Here is a 17,214-nt window from a genome sequence, read left to right as displayed (position 1 = left end):
TGTCCTTCCTCACAAGGAAAACTCCCAGAGAAACCCCACAATTATCAGGGGAATAACAGAAGAAACCTCTCCCAGGACATTCACTAGATGTTGTTTGAAATAGATAATTAATTTACAACATAGACCAGGGATCTCCAAACTACAGCCCAGGGTCCATTTTGAATCGGCCCTCTGCAAATTCTAAAAGTGTAATATGGCCCAGACATGACACGTGTGCTTGCCTTATGTTGTACTTCTTAAATATACAGCTCCGGGAAAAAAATTAAGAGACCACTCAACATTTTTCTCAAGTCTTTGTCTCTACATGTATGGCAGCCATTCCAGTGTTTGTTGAATTCCAACAGAGAAAAATTGTCAGTAGTTTATAGAATACAATAAAAATGAAGAAAAAAATATAACTCAAAGACATATCTGTATATAATAAAACAAGAGTGGTCTCTTAATTTTTTCCGGGGCTGTATATGTATAAAGATATATCAGAGTAGTATTCGTGTGTTAATGAGCCCACTTTTCAAATAAATTCAGTCAATTAAAGTTGAGAAAATGTTCTAACAAATCTAAGTTGATAAGAAAAAACCCAATAACTTATTTGCATAACAAGCTTGAAATGTACCCTTCATATTTCCTCTTATTATAAGCAATCTGAGGCTTCTGTTTTAAGGGATGAGCTGCCAACAAATAAGTGAGACCCTATGGAGAGCTGTGATGTAGGGTGTTTTTTTTCTTAAAGCATATTCAAGTGTAAGGCATAATATACCTACATTTGATTGATTTTGCTAACTTGTAACTTAACCTATAAGGCAATCACTCAGGGGCCCAGCTCTTGGTAGGTTTTTCTGTATGTGGCCCTCAGCGAAAAAAAGTGTGGACACCCCTAGAGACACGCCAAATAACACATCTTCTATCGGTTTGTTTGTGTGAACATTCACTCCTGTCATCTTATCACACTGTCACTATTGTAGCCCTGGATGTGTAGAATAGGCCTTTGTAACAGTAGTGGAAAATGCCAAAAACCCTGTGAGGCAGATTTGTAGTGTTGGACGTCTATACATAAACCTAACTTCAATAAACTGAAAAGGGAATAAACTACGGTACAAATTTACAAAAAATCACTGTTATACTAAAAAAATATGCAGCCAATGGACATATGTAATATCAGAGCCTCAAACAAAGCTTAAGAAGGATGGGGGTGAGTATTGAAGGTTTGGAAAATCTTGCTTATTTTGGGCAAAATCGAAATTGGCAATGGGACTCTCTGATTGGTGTCCTACGCATTTGTTTACTTCATTTATTTCTTATATCTTGTATTTTATAAAAGTAATATAAAATAATTCTATCTGAAAAAAACCTGCAGGCAAACTTAGTAAAAAGATTAATTTAAACATTACATTTCCCAGTTTTTTTCCAGATTAGATTTTAAGTGTTTGTCTATGGGTGCAGAGCTGCTGGTGTGTGACCCCACGCGGCCTCACTCTGTGCCCTCAGGTGTGTGTGTGACAGCTCTATTACCTTCTGCTACTCCTCTTCTGCCTGTATTCAAATTATTGCACAGCGTGATCAGACAGAGCAAGACTTAGCCCGTGTTCCGATGCACCCTCTGCCAAAAAAAAGGCTTGTTTGTGAGTTTCTCAGGGATGATGTCTTGCCTGTGTACCTCTGTGAACCACAGGCATTTCCGCCGCTGCGATTGAGAGTCGTTAATGTTTACTCGGATGCCAAATAGTGTTGAATCACATTTGTCAAGTGGCACCTCACGAGGATGACTGTTTACCTAACCACAGACATGTGTGTTTCAGACCTGGAGATGTTGTGCTTGCACTTCCTTGTCTTGTTAGCACTGCAGCTCTTCGTTGCACCATTAAAGGTTAAATATAGAGTCTTCTGTTTATCATGTAATGAGATCTGTCCGGCCTCTTCTGGGTCTGTGGCTCACTGCTAATACTGAGAAAATAATACAACCACAGCAGTAGACATTCAAAGAAATGATGATGATATTTTCTCAAACTGGGGGTTTTGAAACTGTGTGTGTGTGTGTGTGTGTGTGTGTGTGTGTGTGTGTGTGTGTGTGTGTGTGTGTGTGTGTGTGTGTGTGTGTGTGTGTGTGTGTGTGTGTGTGTGTGTGTGTGTGTGTGTGTGTGCATGTTTGACCACATTGGGCTTCCCTGCGTTTATTACCGCGATTAGAGGATGTTTGGGCTCATTGCAGCGTAAGAGAACTTTTGAACCCCAGGTAAAGCAAATTCCCACATGTCAAAGATTCAGCTTCTTTCTTTTTTCTCCTCCGATGTGACCGCACCCGATTTAGGCCCATGCACGTACCACAATTACCGTTCTGATGAAACAGGGGAATGGCTGCTGCTACAAAACTGGAAGCCAGATCAAAGGGAACATGTTCATTTTTTTTATTTGACCTCTTTCTGACCGTCAGCACTACGGCCACCACTGGCGGTTCTGCGGACAATGTTGTTAACTCTCAGCTGCACACTTCATCATGCACAAAAACACAATCTCACAGTCAGTGCACATGCTGCTTTTAAATTCTGCAGCAGGCATGGGCCAACCCCTGCCAAAATAATTGCTTTCCTCGGTATTATCCCATTAATCTTAACAAACAGATTTGTATTGCATCACAGATTCAGTAGTACATGCATCTTGTTTAAGTGAACTTTCATTTAACCCTTACGTGTTCGGTTCTCCTGTGACCCGTTAACAGTTAAAATGATATAATAACTACCCTCTAGTTTTTTTTATCGGAACAAGGCTTCATGATATCCTCCAGAAACGCTACATAAACACTACAAACTCATTTTGACAATTTTAGCCAAGTCTGAAGGTTTCCCCCAAAAAAAGGCTATAATTTGGTGCTGGGATCTGAGAAGAATAATAACAATACATTTTATTTGTAAAGCACCTTTTATTGCTAAATCCCCAAGTGCTACAAAAGGCATAAAAAACAAACACATTGTTGTGGGTGAATTTGGCCCAATCGAGATTCATCTTTGACTTTATATACCACGATCAATTCAATCGTCAGTAACTTTTAATCCCTGCATCATCTAAGGGTCATGGAAACAACATAGAATAGCAGTATTTTGTGATATTTATATCATTGAAAATACTATTTAAACATTTTTGTTGCACTTGCTATTTCAGTCCACTTGATGGGGCTGAGGGAGGTTATGGGTAATACAGTATCAGCAAAAAGAGGATCAACAAATGTCAGAATTAAACTACGCACTGTATAATAATTCAGTTCAAACGAACTTAAAGCAATATATTGTAATATACGTTGTCACAAAATGTTTAAAGTAGCTGTAAGGTTGTATCGGGCTTAGTTATCACGGTGAGATTTTGAGGGCCTCTGATGGTTCACCCATAGTAGTATCCCTTATATACTGTATACATTGAGTGTGTGTGTGTCTAGTGTTTGCCCCGGTGGTTGGGTGTTCAAACTTCTTATGTTGGCAGACGCTTGACAGCATGTGATGAGTTATTAATGAAAAGACTGCTAGTTGTTTTCATACTGTCTTCATTTCTGGACCTTTTGAGGGCACACACACACATACAGAAAATACATTCACACCACAAAGGCTATTTTTGGGTGTTAAAGTGACGATATGCTGTTTTTCTAAATAGCAAATTCTCTTTTCCTGTTATGCTTTGATTGAGAGAAACGTAATTATAGTAAAAATGAACGAGTAATTATAGACCTCAGCTTGCTCCAACCAAAATATGTATTGCACTGTTACGGAAAAAGATTCAGAGAGCAAGCGCTACTGAACGAAAGATGTCATAGAGTGTTTCATCAGCAATGATTATAAGATAAACAGCATATATTTGAGAATATAGAGATGCCTCTACGGTCGACATAATGCAGATACAGTATGTAAAATGGGAAACACTGTTGAGCCCATACACTAAACAGATAGTTTAAATATATTTTTATTTTTACTTTATTTGAAAAAATGCAGGTATCATACAGTGACATTCACAACCAAGAAAACAGCTTAGACTAAATAAAGACCCCAAAAACTAGCATACCTAACTCTAATGGTCCAATTGAGCGAAACTGGTTAGAAACTGGTACTTGTAAATCACATGGTGTGCCGCTGTACTTGTTTGGAATATCTTTCTGTTAAAATAGGATATAAGATTTAAAATCCCTCTCTGTAAAAGACAGTAAAATGACATGTGAGTCTGTTGGTCCCACCTGTTCCCTTTTATAACACATTTTCCTTTCACTCAGTCATGTCGTCCTGTATTATTTCTTGTTGCAGTATAAAAACGGTTCAGATCAGGCAGCAGATTTGTGCTGCGCCTTCAGCTCCATGCTTACACACTTCAGTCAGTGTGTGGCTCCTACAGTCAGGTGGAGGAGTGGGAGGAGGAGCTGCACTTTGGTCTGTGTGTGTGGCCTGAGGCTCAGTGCAGGACCGCCACCTAGTGCTGGAGTTAGGACTCTTAATAAAGTGCTATGGTGTTAATAGGATATTTTTATTACAGGTTTTCTGAAATAGTATGATTAAATATGCAAATATCTCATCAACCTGTGTTTTTTTTCATCCTCTTCCAGAACAGAAATCTACTTAAAGCCAGGATCAAAATTCTTTAGAAGAAACACTTCTTTTGAATATATTAAAACAGCCTTTAAATATATGTTTTTTTTATCTATATATTCCACACATTTTGAAAGACCTTACAGGTGAAAAATAAAACCGCTGTAGTACTTTTACACACATAAGTTTTCTGAAATGTTTATAGCTGCGAAAGGCGTATTTGTAGACAGAAATACAAACTAAAATATTTATTTTTGATGTATATTTCACACAATTCAGAAATAATAGAAATTCAGGGAAGCAGAAAAATTGAATTAAAAATAGAATGTGTCTCGTCGTAAAGAGCGGTCCTTTCTGTCCTGCAGGTTACCAGCTTTCCTAATGAATAATTCCCCATTATTCACGTCACATGAGTTTATGCATCTCTCAAAGATGTCCTGCTGTCTTTATGTTTGGTTTTTAACTGTCTTCTCTGTGCTGTCTCCCTCAGGCTCGTATGGCATTGGACAAAGGAGCTCGGGCTGTGATCTTTGATGTTAGTGATGATGCCAATGCTGCTGCCGAGGTGAGTTTACAGCCACTGGTGTACTCACCTTTAAAGTATGTGGGAGGAAAAAAGCACACTCATGTGTCTGTGTCCTTTACCCTCCTCTTCACAAACACACAGCTGAGAGAAACAGACTCCCTCCCCGGTCCCGTGGTGCTCGTGAACGCGGAGAATGCTGAGGAGTTGATGGGTTTGGTCAACAAGAACGAGGAGGCCAAAGTTACTATTGAGATCCTGGTGGAGCCGCCCAGATGGGTAAGTCCTGAAACACTCATTCACATCTTACTGACATTCCTAACATTAACTGGGGGAAGAGGATGTCTCTTTACAGCCGATGGTGGCAACCGGTTCAAGTCCCCTAAGGTGCTATCGAGGTGTCCCTGAGTAAGGCACCGTTCCCTACACATCTCCCAGGGTGCCATACATATGGCAGCCCACTGGGATGGGTCAAATTCAGAATGTAGATTTCCCCTCTGCGGGATGATTAAGGGTTCCTCCTCTTTTTTCTCTTTGCTTTCTCACAAAATACCTTTTTGAAGTTGAAGTTTGAATATATTTTTTATATTTAAAAAGTTGTACGCAGTCTTTTTTATGTTACTCCAAAATATGAAAATCGTGTCAATTTAGCACCTAATGTTTTAATTAAGTTGAGTTTAGGTTTACATTAAATATTTTTGCTCTCTTCCCATTTCCTCTTCTCTTGATAGCCACATTACGATGTTGGTATCATGCTCACCATTGTCCTCGCGATTCTGACCATCGTCCTAATCTTCGCTTTCCGCTACAAGTGCAAGTCCAACCGGACCTGGGTGAGTGACAGCAGTGACATATGTAATTTGTTGACACTAAAACACAAAGGTGTCAGTCTTCACTTTGGATCTGTTTACAAGGATTTTCTAACCCTGGCTTCTCATGTGTGCAGGACTCTGTCCATCAGCAGACCATGCGTGCCATCAGTCGCCTGGAGACCAAGACGTACAGCTCGCAGGGCTGCTCAGGCTCCCAGCGGCACCGCGCAGCCTGGGGCTCAGCCAGCAGCTCCAACTCCAGCCCCGTCTGTGCCATCTGCCTGGATGACTTTGTGGACGGACAGGTTAGATCAAACGATGAGAGCGATGAATAATGTTTCTGTAAATTTAACTGTCAGCTATTTAATCTCTGCCTCACTTGTATCCCAGCATCTGAGGATCATCTCCTGCGCTCACGAGTTCCACAAAGACTGCGTCGACCCCTGGCTGCTGCAGCACCGCACCTGTCCCCTCTGCATGCATAACATCATGGGTGAGGAAACACATACAGTATTTCCAGTCAAGTTTTGGTAAAGATAGTGGTGATTAGACTAGGATTTCCCCCAGAAGCCCTGAGATGCAAGAGAGAAACTTTTCTGCTGACAGTATATGTTTTAAGAGTGCATGAAGAAATGTTAAAATTAACCTGTGGCCTAATCGAGTAATAATACAAACATTTTAACTGAGAACAAAAAAAAGCCTGCCAAAACTTTTATTTCACCTGTATTTACAGAGACTGACTAACTAACTGACTAAAACCATGCAGTTATGTTGTTTAAGTCATAATCACAGGAGAGAAAGCTAATCAGATGGATTCCGTAATTTATTTTCTTACATGTCCTCTGTTTGTTATAAAGTGTTACAGTAGGCTAGTTGCCATTACTCTGAATTCTTAGCCCTGGTTTAATCTGCAGTGAGATGTATAAATGCAGTTCCCTGACCCTGCAGTGTTCTGTTGTTGACTGCGGCTGTGCTCCTCAGGGACGGAGCGGCAGCCCCAGAGGAACAGCCGACAGAGTCAGGAGCAGAGCCAGAGCTTCCTGCACCCTCAGTCCTACAGCAGCCCACACAACCACCCCTTCCCCCAGCACGCCATTCCTTTCTCTATGAGGCCCCACTATCCTCGGGGGCCTTCAGGACCGTACCCCTCTCTGGGCCACTACCCTGGCTCTTCTCCCGTAGACGCCCAGACGCTACGCTTCCTCAGCAGCAGGCCGCTCCCTTCCAGCTGTGGATACCACCTTCCTGCGGAGGGTCCCGGGAGGCCCCACAGGATTAGTGGTAACTGCAGGACTTCCACTCACCACTACACCCCCCGCCGGTCCTGCCACAACAACTACCGTTCCTCCTGCCCTGCACAGCGCAGCGCGTCCAGCTCCAGACTGCAGCACACAGCCTCCTCCACGCCGCAGCCCCGTGGAGCGCCTCCCCACAGCCGGCAGGACGACGGCAGCTGCTCGGGGGGGAGCTACCACACAGAACGCAGCGGGTACTTGGCTGATGGGCCAGCAAGTGACTCCAGTTCGGGGCCATGTCATGGCTCCTCCAGCGACTCGGTCCTCAACTGTACGGACGTTTCCCTGCAGGGGGTTTATGGCAGCTGGTCCACCTTCCGCAGCTCTCTAAGCAGTGACTACGATCCGTTTGTGTATTACGGGCCTGGTCCTGGGCGCGGGCCCCGCAGGAGCAGCCTAGAGGAAGGCGCCCAGGCCCGGCCCAGGTCTCTGGATTCTGTAGTGAACAAAGCGGGCTGCCCCGAGGAGCAGCCGCAGACTGTGTTCAGCCACATCCACTACCACCGCCACAGACACCACCACTACGAGGAGGGGGAGCACAGCCAGGGCCCAAGTAGAGGCTCGGACGAGGAGCAGGGGGCCCCCGCTGATGCATCTGCTTCTGCTGCTCCTGTCCTGGACAAAGACTCGCCTGTGTGCCCCCCTAAGCACAGCCCCTGCCAGTGCCCGAAGCCAGAGCCCACAGACCGGTCCAGTCCCGGGGCGGAGTGTCAGGATCCTAGCAGCCTCACAGGGCCTCCAGTCCTGGTCGCCCCGATCCCCTTACAGCTCCAGCCCCACTGCTGCCACCAGGGACACGGACACCCTCCCGCTCCACTTGGGCGAGTGGGGGGCTGCGTGCACGACGGCCCCTCCGTTCGCTTCCACCAGAGCCTGGATCTGCAGGACGACCGCAGCATTCACATCCACTACGGTCAGGGGCCCGGTTTCTGCTGCTCTCCTCCTGAGCTGCACCCCGCCTTGCTCCCCGTGCCCCTTATTCTGGACTCTGGGGGTATGGAGGAGTGGCCCTGCTATGCTGGGGCCCATGTTGTGTGGCAAAAGCGGGTGCAGCAGGCGCGCTCAGAGCCTCAGCTCTTGGGGCCCGGGGCCTCTATGGATAGGCCTCCCTGCAGGTTCCACCACAGTCCTGCTGCTGACTGTAACACAGACATTTGTTTGTACTGCCAAACTTTACACCACAATCAGGGTGGGTGTCTCTTGTTTATCTTTAATAACATGCCCAGCAGTTAGGACTGAATGGAATATTTACACCCTGTTTTCTAACATGCATGGTTCATTAAGAATCCAAAAACTGAGAAAAGTCTTGATGAATTGAACACATGGATTTTTGTAAAAACATTACTATTTGATGTTCTGCCGTACAGTATCGACAGCGTTACCCTTAGACTGTTTATTTTAAATAGAAAGGTTTTTATGAAAATGAATGTGAGAGAATATACAAACATCAGCCCTGAAAAATATGTATTTTTCTGTATTATTTCAAATTATATTTTGAAGATGACTTGAGCTGTTCTTCTGCCCACAGGATCAGAAGAGGAGTCCGGTGTGTGAGAACTTGTTGCATCCCCGATTATCAAGCTGCTACCCAGGAGCCAGAATGGACAAGCCTCTCATTGGCTATCGCACTCATGTCTTCCACATAATTCCACCAGCAATTCCCCCCAGGATTCAGAACCCACACACTGAAACGCTCTTTCGCCTGAGTTGGATTGAAATTATTAGAATTGAATCATGCTAAAACTTAAAAAAAGAATTTATAAAGTGAAGACCCTTCATAATGTTGAAAATACATTGAATTATTAAAATGTTTGGGAGCTGCTGGAGAAACGACTCATACGCCACAAAGAGACAAAACGTGTTTTTCTGCATTTCTCCTCTTCAGATATATAGGAATAATATTCATTTTGGATATGATATCCTTGCTTGGGGTGTTGAGCCCTCATGAAGTGACTCCATCTCTGCATCACTCACTCTCAAGCAAAAGTAACTTGATTTATCTTAGAGGTACTATCTTTCACTCTCGTGATCTGCGTCTTCCTTCGCTGAGTCCCGTCTCAGCTGAGAGAAGCTTTTCTCTCCAGCCTACCTCAGCTCAGAATTCTTAACATGCCTCACACAGGGGCTCTTTAAAGGTACTGCTGTAGTGATTCTTTTTTATGTCACAACCATGTAGCTCCCATAAACTCAACAAAAGGTTTTCGTCTTGGCAGTCTGACCTGTCCAAAATGGAGAGAGATGCTCAGCCCCTCAAACAGCGAGCGTTCACTGAGGTAGCTGAGCCTTGCCTGGGCCTTTTTTCATTATTTCAATAATGGCAGCTGTTTTTTTGTGTTTTGGATCATTTTCTGTTTTGTTTTTTTTGTAGTCTGTAATTATTATTTTTTATCCTCTCAAAATGAACCGGTTTGACTGAATTTTCCCGTTGTCATTACAAGCTAGTGTAAACTTGTTCTCGTCATTTCTCTTGCCAGTGGTGTCTTCACATGTTTGGTGCTGTTAAACCTCCCGATCAGTGTAAGTGTACAGGCCATAATTACAACCATATCCTCTGCTGCTTTAACGCCTCATTCATCGCTGTGTTGTGTAGGCTGAACCCGCCCGTTGTCTTCCAGGAACTCAAGCTCAAGGAAAATGTCCTTCATTGCCGCTATAGTAAAGAGAAAGTGACTTTTTAATGAAATAACCAGAGTAAAGCCATGTCACCTAACAGTCCCACAATCCTTAGTCAGTTGCCGTAGCAACAGTTTAATGAAAGCTTGGTTAGTTTTCCCCTGCAATTTACATTTTGACACTGAGTGAAGTTCTTAGTTGTTTTATCTCCTGTGTTTATGATTAAGGGTTCATCTATTACGATATATAATGATCAGGATAATCAGCTGTTGTTGTCAAAATGAGTATTACAATAGCAAACAGGTATAACAAATAAACCTAGAATTATACTGGCAAATATTTATTTGATTTGTATCCAATCTTCTCCCCTAATTCACAGATTAAACCTTATTTTACCAATACATACTAACTGTGATATATACATGTAAATAACAATTATAATAATATAATTTAACATTTGTGGGGGGAATCATTTTCTAAGAACTTGACAAAACCAAATTTAAAAAATCGTAAACTGGAAATCTGATAGTGCCCTGACAGAAAAGATTTCCTGGAATAAACCTTATTTGTCATCTGTTCTTAAGTCATAAACACAGGAAATACAGCATTTCAGGCCAGAATTAAATAATGCATAACAAGAATTGTTTTCTCACTTGCCTCTCAGGGCTTTTTAAGTTATGATACCCCACATGGTAAAGATCCTGTGTTGTGGTACATTGGCATTATATACATTAAATTCAGTATTTACATTTTCCTTCCATCATCCTTGAAAAATACATACCACAACATGGAGGTTTAAATATCCATTACCTTCCTCTCTCCACCTTTAGCCACTCAGGCAGCCTGAACATAGTCCAGGAAAAAATACTCTGATAACTTAAATTGTGTGGATAATAGTCAAAGATGGCTTTATTTGTTATCTTTAACACAGACTCCTCTGCTAGGCTAAATGATCTGACATCAGAGGAATTAGAATTCTGTGTGGACTTTCCCTTAATGGCTAAGTGAAATGTGAATGGGTTTCTCTGAACAGCAGTCAGATACAGTTTAACAGCAGACACAGAGCTCATGGGTATCGCAATGTAACCAGTAGCACTTACTAAAGCCTTATATGTGCCTTATTCATACAGAAACTGTTCAGTATCCTCATTCAGGAACCTCCCCACACACTAAGCTCTTACCTGTCCAACCAAAGAAGCTAGATCTTGAACACGGTGAACTTATAACACAGAGAGTGTTGGCAACCCCTTTTTTCTTAAATATAAGAATAAATGTGCTTAGATTAAGTGAGAGGATCTGGCATAATGTGGAACTCATTTTGGAATCAATATTTTGGACAATCATGCTGATTTTTTTAACTGCAGTCATTTGTTCTAAAACCTCATGTGTCAACGCAGCATCCTCCAGAGAAAGTGTCCTTGTCCGTTATTATTGGTGCCTAAACAGCCTCTGTGTGAGATGGTAATGACTGAATTAATAGCATCACTTGAAGGCTTGGGCAGATTTTATAATTTAAAGAACAAAACGTCCCCAAACCGTAGGCACATGAAAATGTATGCCACAGAATATCTGATATAATTTCATCCTGTTCAAGATCTTTCTCTTTGTGTGGTTTATGTGTTTGTTTTGTATGTTTTTGCAAGAATAATGAGCTGAAACTGCCTTTTATATGAGTAAAGTAAATATCCCTCCAGAATGTTAAGGGATATGTCAGTATATTTTGGATACTTTGTGTACAAAAAGAGAACAAACAAAAAAACAGAAATGAAATAGTGTTGTATTTTATATATAATAGAACATTTCAATATAGTGACATGTCACTAATATATTTATTTACTAATATATTTATCCATTTTGTCCAGGTTTGAAAGAGTGGTTTCTGTATAGACTGAATGTTTATATGGGAACAGTGCCATCACAGATGTATCAACCTGTCTTCATTCCAATTATATGCAAATAAATTATTTTGAAATAAAACTTCTGTGCTGAGGATTGTTTTTCTTCTCTTAACTCCCAAAGTGTTAGATCACTGTTACTCATTGCGCGGCTCGCGAGCCACATGCGGCTCGTGAAGCTTTACTTGGCGGCTCGCGCAAGCCTAAAAAATATTAATAATAATTTTTAAAAAAAACACAACCTTTGAAATGTGCTCCCGAACCATATAGTGAACGCTACAACATAATCATCTGCATTCCGATAAGTAGCCTATGCAACAAAAAAAAAGCCGAACTAACTTTTGTTCTAAAGGGGCCGCCGTACCTGGCAACGATACACCGATTCGGTGAGCGATTTGTGTATGTCGCCATCTAGCGACGGGGCCATTGCTGCGGTGTGCGTGCTCAATCATTACACTCATTATCCATTCAACAGTCATTGATGCTATCAATAATAGCAAGATAACCATAACCCCAAATGAATAAAGTTACTTGGTTGGACGATGTCAGACAGTGGCCTCCAGTTACTGATGAAGGTATCTGAAATTACTGATATTAATTCATGAATTAATATAATTAAATATTAGTAAACGGAAAGTAGAAGGAGATGTAAACACAGCTAGCTTCCTTTGAATTGACTTACTGACCTTAGCATGCTAACTAGCATTTAATCTTTAAGGACAGCCCACGTGATTAAAAAATAATGTAATTATTAATGTTGGAATTAAATACTTGTTTCAGCAATAAGTATGACATATTAAAATAGGATACAGCAAGAAAATAGACTGTCAACACACATCGCTATGTGTTGACGTTTGTTGTAGCTAACATGCTAACGCAAGCTTACATGACATTTCATTAACATGATATGGCTGCGACGTGATCAAAAACAAAAACACTTTTTTGCTTCGTTTCAGATAATCACCATCATCACGGACATGTAACGTTAGCCAAACATTACCTTAGCACGGACCTTCGCATACGTTAGCATAGCCTAAAATGTGTTCACACTGTAAACAAAGGCTCACAATGGTTAACTAGGCTAATTACCTTCACCAAGAAAATACTGAGAATAGGCCTACTTACCGTGCTGTTTTTATTTGGGATGAAGTTCTTTCTGTTGATGTTTACTATCCACACCTTCCGAACACCTTCATCCTCCACACGACCAGGGAAGCGGTGTAGACCAAATGGTCTACTACATGGACAGTCCTCTTTTACGCTTAAATTGTGTGTCTCGCACACAGACTTCTAACATAATTGAAGCTTTTGGCTGTTATTGAAGCAGCCGATGACGGCACACGCCCTTCCAGACTGTCTGGGCATAATTATTGCTTTTCACAAATCTCGTTCACAAATCCAGCGAAATATCCCTTTTACTGTCTATGGAAATACCGCGAAATACACACCGCACGCACACCGCATCAATGGCGGCCGCTCTACTTCCGGTCACTTCGCCGAATCGGTGTATAGATACTTAAACGTTTGAACTTCGCACGTGCCAATGCTACGTCGGATGTGATATGCAAAAATCAGTGATCACAAAATGGATCGTTTTTTAATTAGGAAGGGACCGAAATTAGCTGATGCAGGAGATGGAAGAGTTGCAAGAATAGATGCAGGAGATCGAGAGACACAGACAGATGCAAGAAACAGAGAGGGGAGAGAGTGTGAGAATCAGCATGCAGACCCCGACGAGGGGACAAGCAGCCAGACGGAAAGTCAGTGTAAAAAAAGGAAGGTACGAAACATAAAAGATGAGCACAGGAAATTTCAAGATAAATGGACGGATGAGTTTTTGTTTCTTCTCCATAATAACACCCCGCTGTGCTTATTGTGCAATGAAACTCGTGCCTGCTTTAAAAGGAGTAAAGGCATTTCAGAACAGCGCATCCACAGTTTAATGAAAAGTATCCACCTGGCAGTGAAGTAAGAAAGAATAAAATTACACAGCTCATTACTTCAGTTGGGGAGCAGCAACGACTTATCCACAAGACAAGCTCCGCTGCCGAGCTTCTAACAGAGGCATCTTTTGAGATAGCGTGGATTTTGGCCCGGGACAAAAAACCTTTCTCGGACTCCGAAACGGTTAAACACTGTTTCTTGGCTTCCGCTGAAATAGTGTTCAGAGACTTCGCCAACAAGCAAGAGATAATCAAAAGATTAAAAGCACTACAGCTCTCTGATTCCACGATAATAAGGCGGATGGAAAATATAGGAAAGGACATCCGTGACCAGCTGCTTGCTGATCTGCGCGCCGCACCTTCTTTCAGCATCGCAGTGGACGAAAGCACTGACGTCACAGATATAGCTCAGCTGTGCGTTTGGGTGAGGTTCCCAAAAGAAAACGCTTTTCGAGAAGAAATGCTGTGTTTACTACCACTCCAGGGCCAAACAAGAGGCGAGGATGTCCTGAATGCACTTTTGGCATTTTTTGAGGAAAATAATCTCAGCTGGTCCAAACTCGCAAGTGTCTGTACTGATGGTGCCCCAAGAATGCGAGGCAAAGAGAAGGGTCTTGTTGGCCTCATGAAAAAAAGGGATGAAATGCCAAATTTCACCAGCTTCCACTGTATCATCCACCAGGAGGCCTTGGTGTCAAAACTGAGAAACCATGCATTTCAAAACGTCATGCAAGTTGTTGTGCATGTGGTCAACTATATAGTGTCAAGACCACTAAACCACAGACAGTTCCGACAATTAATCGAAGACTATGAAACAGAATACAGCGACTTAGTGTTGCACAATGCAGTGAGATGGCTGTCTCGTGGGAGAGTGCTGGAGCGGTTCCTGAGCCTCCTTCCTGAGATCAGCACCTTCTTGGACAGCAAGGGGAAGCAACAGCTAGAGTTGAAAGATCCACAGTGGATTGTGCAGCTGGCCCTCCTTACTGACATTACATGTCACCTGAATTCTCTCAACCTGCAACTCCAAGGAAGAGACAAGCTCCCAAGTGACATGCTGAGAGCAGTCATAGCATTCAAAAGCAAAATAACTGCTCTGTGGATACCTGACAGAGTACTCATTCACTTCCCCAAACTGAGAGAAACAACCACACGAGACCCATCACTGCTGCAGCATTTCAGCTATACTGGATTTGTTAAAGTTTGGGAGGAACTGAAGCTTGAGTTTGAGTCCAGGTTCAGTGACGTGATTGAGCAACAGAACATTTTCCATTTTATTGAGAACCCCTTCAACATGGATGTAACCTCTCTCACTCCATCCATCACTCAGCTCTGCCCTGGTGATCGTGCTGCTCTGGAGTGTGAAATAGTTGAGCTGCAAACAAATGCCATTCTCCAAGCTGAACTCAAAGAAGGTGTTGGTCACTTCTGGAGTTTGGTTTCTGAAGAAAGTTTTCCCACTTTGAAACCCCTTGTGCAGAAAGTGATGTCTTTTTTTGTGAGCACATACACCTGCGAGTCAACATTTTCAACTATGAACATTATCAAGAGGAAACAGAGAAACCGACTGACAAATGCTCATCTTGAATGTCTCACTGTGATTGCAACAACAAATTACAAATACAACATCAAGAAGGTCAAGGCCATGCAAGCAATGTTCCGCTCATCCCAGTACTAAGGTAATAAATATCTTAATTGAAATGATATTGCTTTTGTCTTTTTTGTGGACGTTTGTGCACATTTGCAAAGGCGTGGTATGTTAATGTACATGTGCGGCTCTCCTCCTGTCTTTTTTCTTCCTATGTGGCTCTTGAGAAAAAAATAGTGAGTATCACTGTGTTAGATGAACTGGATTTGTGTTCAGTTAAACAGTTGATCCAAACTAACCCAATGTAGTATACAAATAGATGCCTACAGCTGGGAAAACGTATTCTTTTCACACTGATGTACAGTATAACCCAGGGGTGTCCAAGATACGGCCCGCAGGCCATTTTGAATCGGCCCTCTGCAAATTCTAAAAGTATAATGCAATATGGCCCACAAATTAAACTTTTGCTTGTCTTATATTGTACTTCTCATATATATATGTTCAAATATATTAATGAGCCCAATTTCAAATAAATTCAGTCATTTAAAATGTAAAACATGTTCTAACAAACCTTAGTTGATGAAAAAAACAAACAATAATGTATTTCTATAACATGCTTGAGATGTAACCTTCATATCTACTCTTATTATAATCAATCTGAGGCTTCTGTTTTAAGGAATGAGCTGCCAACACAATAAATGAAACCCTAAAGACAGACGGGATGTAAGCTGTTGTTTTCTGAAAGCGTTTTCAAGTATCGCGCATTATTCACCTACATTTGATTTGTTTTGCTAACTTATAACTTAACTTTTGAGACAATATTCACCTCTATAAGTGACCCAGCTCTCCCTATATTTTTTCTGTATGTGGCCCTCGGTGAAAAAAGTTTGGACACCCGTGATATAACTCCTCGAGAGGACGACCTAAAGAGGGGGACACTTTTGTACAATATGTTGCAAAATCTAATGCTTGTAGACTGCAAGAATTGTATGATAAATGGGGGGGGGGGGCTATGTCTAGCTAACACAGAATGAGTGGTACAAAAATGCTAAAGCAGGACCCCTAAAGAAAACCATGCTAAATAAAGTCCAATTTTGCCAGAAGGCAATATTTCTTATTTATTTTTGTTTTTAGCATGATTACTTTAAATCCAAAAGTGGATAATTTATACATGTTACATAAATATCTTTTATTTGAGTGCTGTCTCCCGCAAGTCTCGCACTTTCGGCATATTTCGTTCCTGCCACCGCAGATTCAACGTGTGTCGGCAAAATAAATCACTCGGATTGGCTGTTCAGTTTAAGCGAATCAGCGCTCGTGAAGAGAAATGGACTCAGAGGAAACAAACGACTCAAGTCAAGACACCGCACACATCCTTTCATCTTTCTCTCGTCTGTAATGAAGGTGGGTGCTTAGTGAGAGTGGTGTAAAAATGGTCGAAAACGCTGCTCTCAGTGCCGCCGCTCCCATAACGCGCATTACGCGCTGTGCGTAGGGCACCAAGTGTCGAGGGGGCACCACCAAAAATAGCCTAATGAAAAATCGTCATAATAATTATAAGGCCGAAATTATTTCAGTAGACTATAGAAATATGAGGCACTTTTTAGGCATACTACTCAAAGGTACCGATGGTGCCCCCCTCTCCCCTCCCCCCTCCCCTCCCCACTCACACAAACACAAACGAGAGAGGGCATCATGAAGGAATTATGCTTAGGGCACCAAAATGGCTAGCAGCGGCACTGGCTGCTCTTATGGTTTTCATGTGTGTGTCATAAACTGCTTGTGTGTCTACATGTGTTTTCCGGTTTATTTTTTAATTACGACTGCTGACTACTGTTATGGTGAGTGATTTCAGAGTGTCCATGATAGTTGCTAGCTGCTGGCTGTGGCGCTTTCGGTATGTTCAAGTTCCCTTTATACATCCATGGTCCAGGTTCGGCCAAGGCAATGGCAGCGTGAGGTGACGCAAAAGCTCAGTCGCAACTATGA

The 17,214-nt window shown here is 42.1% G+C and overlaps 1 protein-coding gene across 1 annotated transcript in view; it reads left to right on the top strand.

Moving 5' to 3' along the window:
- Nucleotides 1–11,765, top strand: part of LOC134872612 (E3 ubiquitin-protein ligase RNF43) — an 83,857-nt gene extending 72,092 nt beyond the window's left edge. Inside the window, exons 3-9 of the mRNA XM_063895992.1 lie at nucleotides 5,047–5,121; nucleotides 5,224–5,358; nucleotides 5,811–5,912; nucleotides 6,026–6,196; nucleotides 6,282–6,384; nucleotides 6,873–8,375; nucleotides 8,715–11,765. Coding sequence (XP_063752062.1) covers nucleotides 5,047–5,121; nucleotides 5,224–5,358; nucleotides 5,811–5,912; nucleotides 6,026–6,196; nucleotides 6,282–6,384; nucleotides 6,873–8,375; nucleotides 8,715–8,740 — 2,115 coding nt within the window. The 3' untranslated portion in view covers nucleotides 8,741–11,765. The remainder of the gene's footprint in view (nucleotides 1–5,046; nucleotides 5,122–5,223; nucleotides 5,359–5,810; nucleotides 5,913–6,025; nucleotides 6,197–6,281; nucleotides 6,385–6,872; nucleotides 8,376–8,714) is intronic.
- The last annotated feature ends 5,449 nt before the right edge of the window (nucleotides 11,766–17,214 follow it).

The sequence above is a fragment of the Eleginops maclovinus genome, chromosome 11, assembly GCF_036324505.1.
Source record: "Eleginops maclovinus isolate JMC-PN-2008 ecotype Puerto Natales chromosome 11, JC_Emac_rtc_rv5, whole genome shotgun sequence".
Lineage (NCBI taxonomy): Eukaryota > Metazoa > Chordata > Actinopteri > Perciformes > Eleginopidae > Eleginops > Eleginops maclovinus.
The sequence above is the reverse complement of the archived record's forward strand: the minus strand, read 5'-3'. Positions and strand labels throughout refer to the sequence as shown.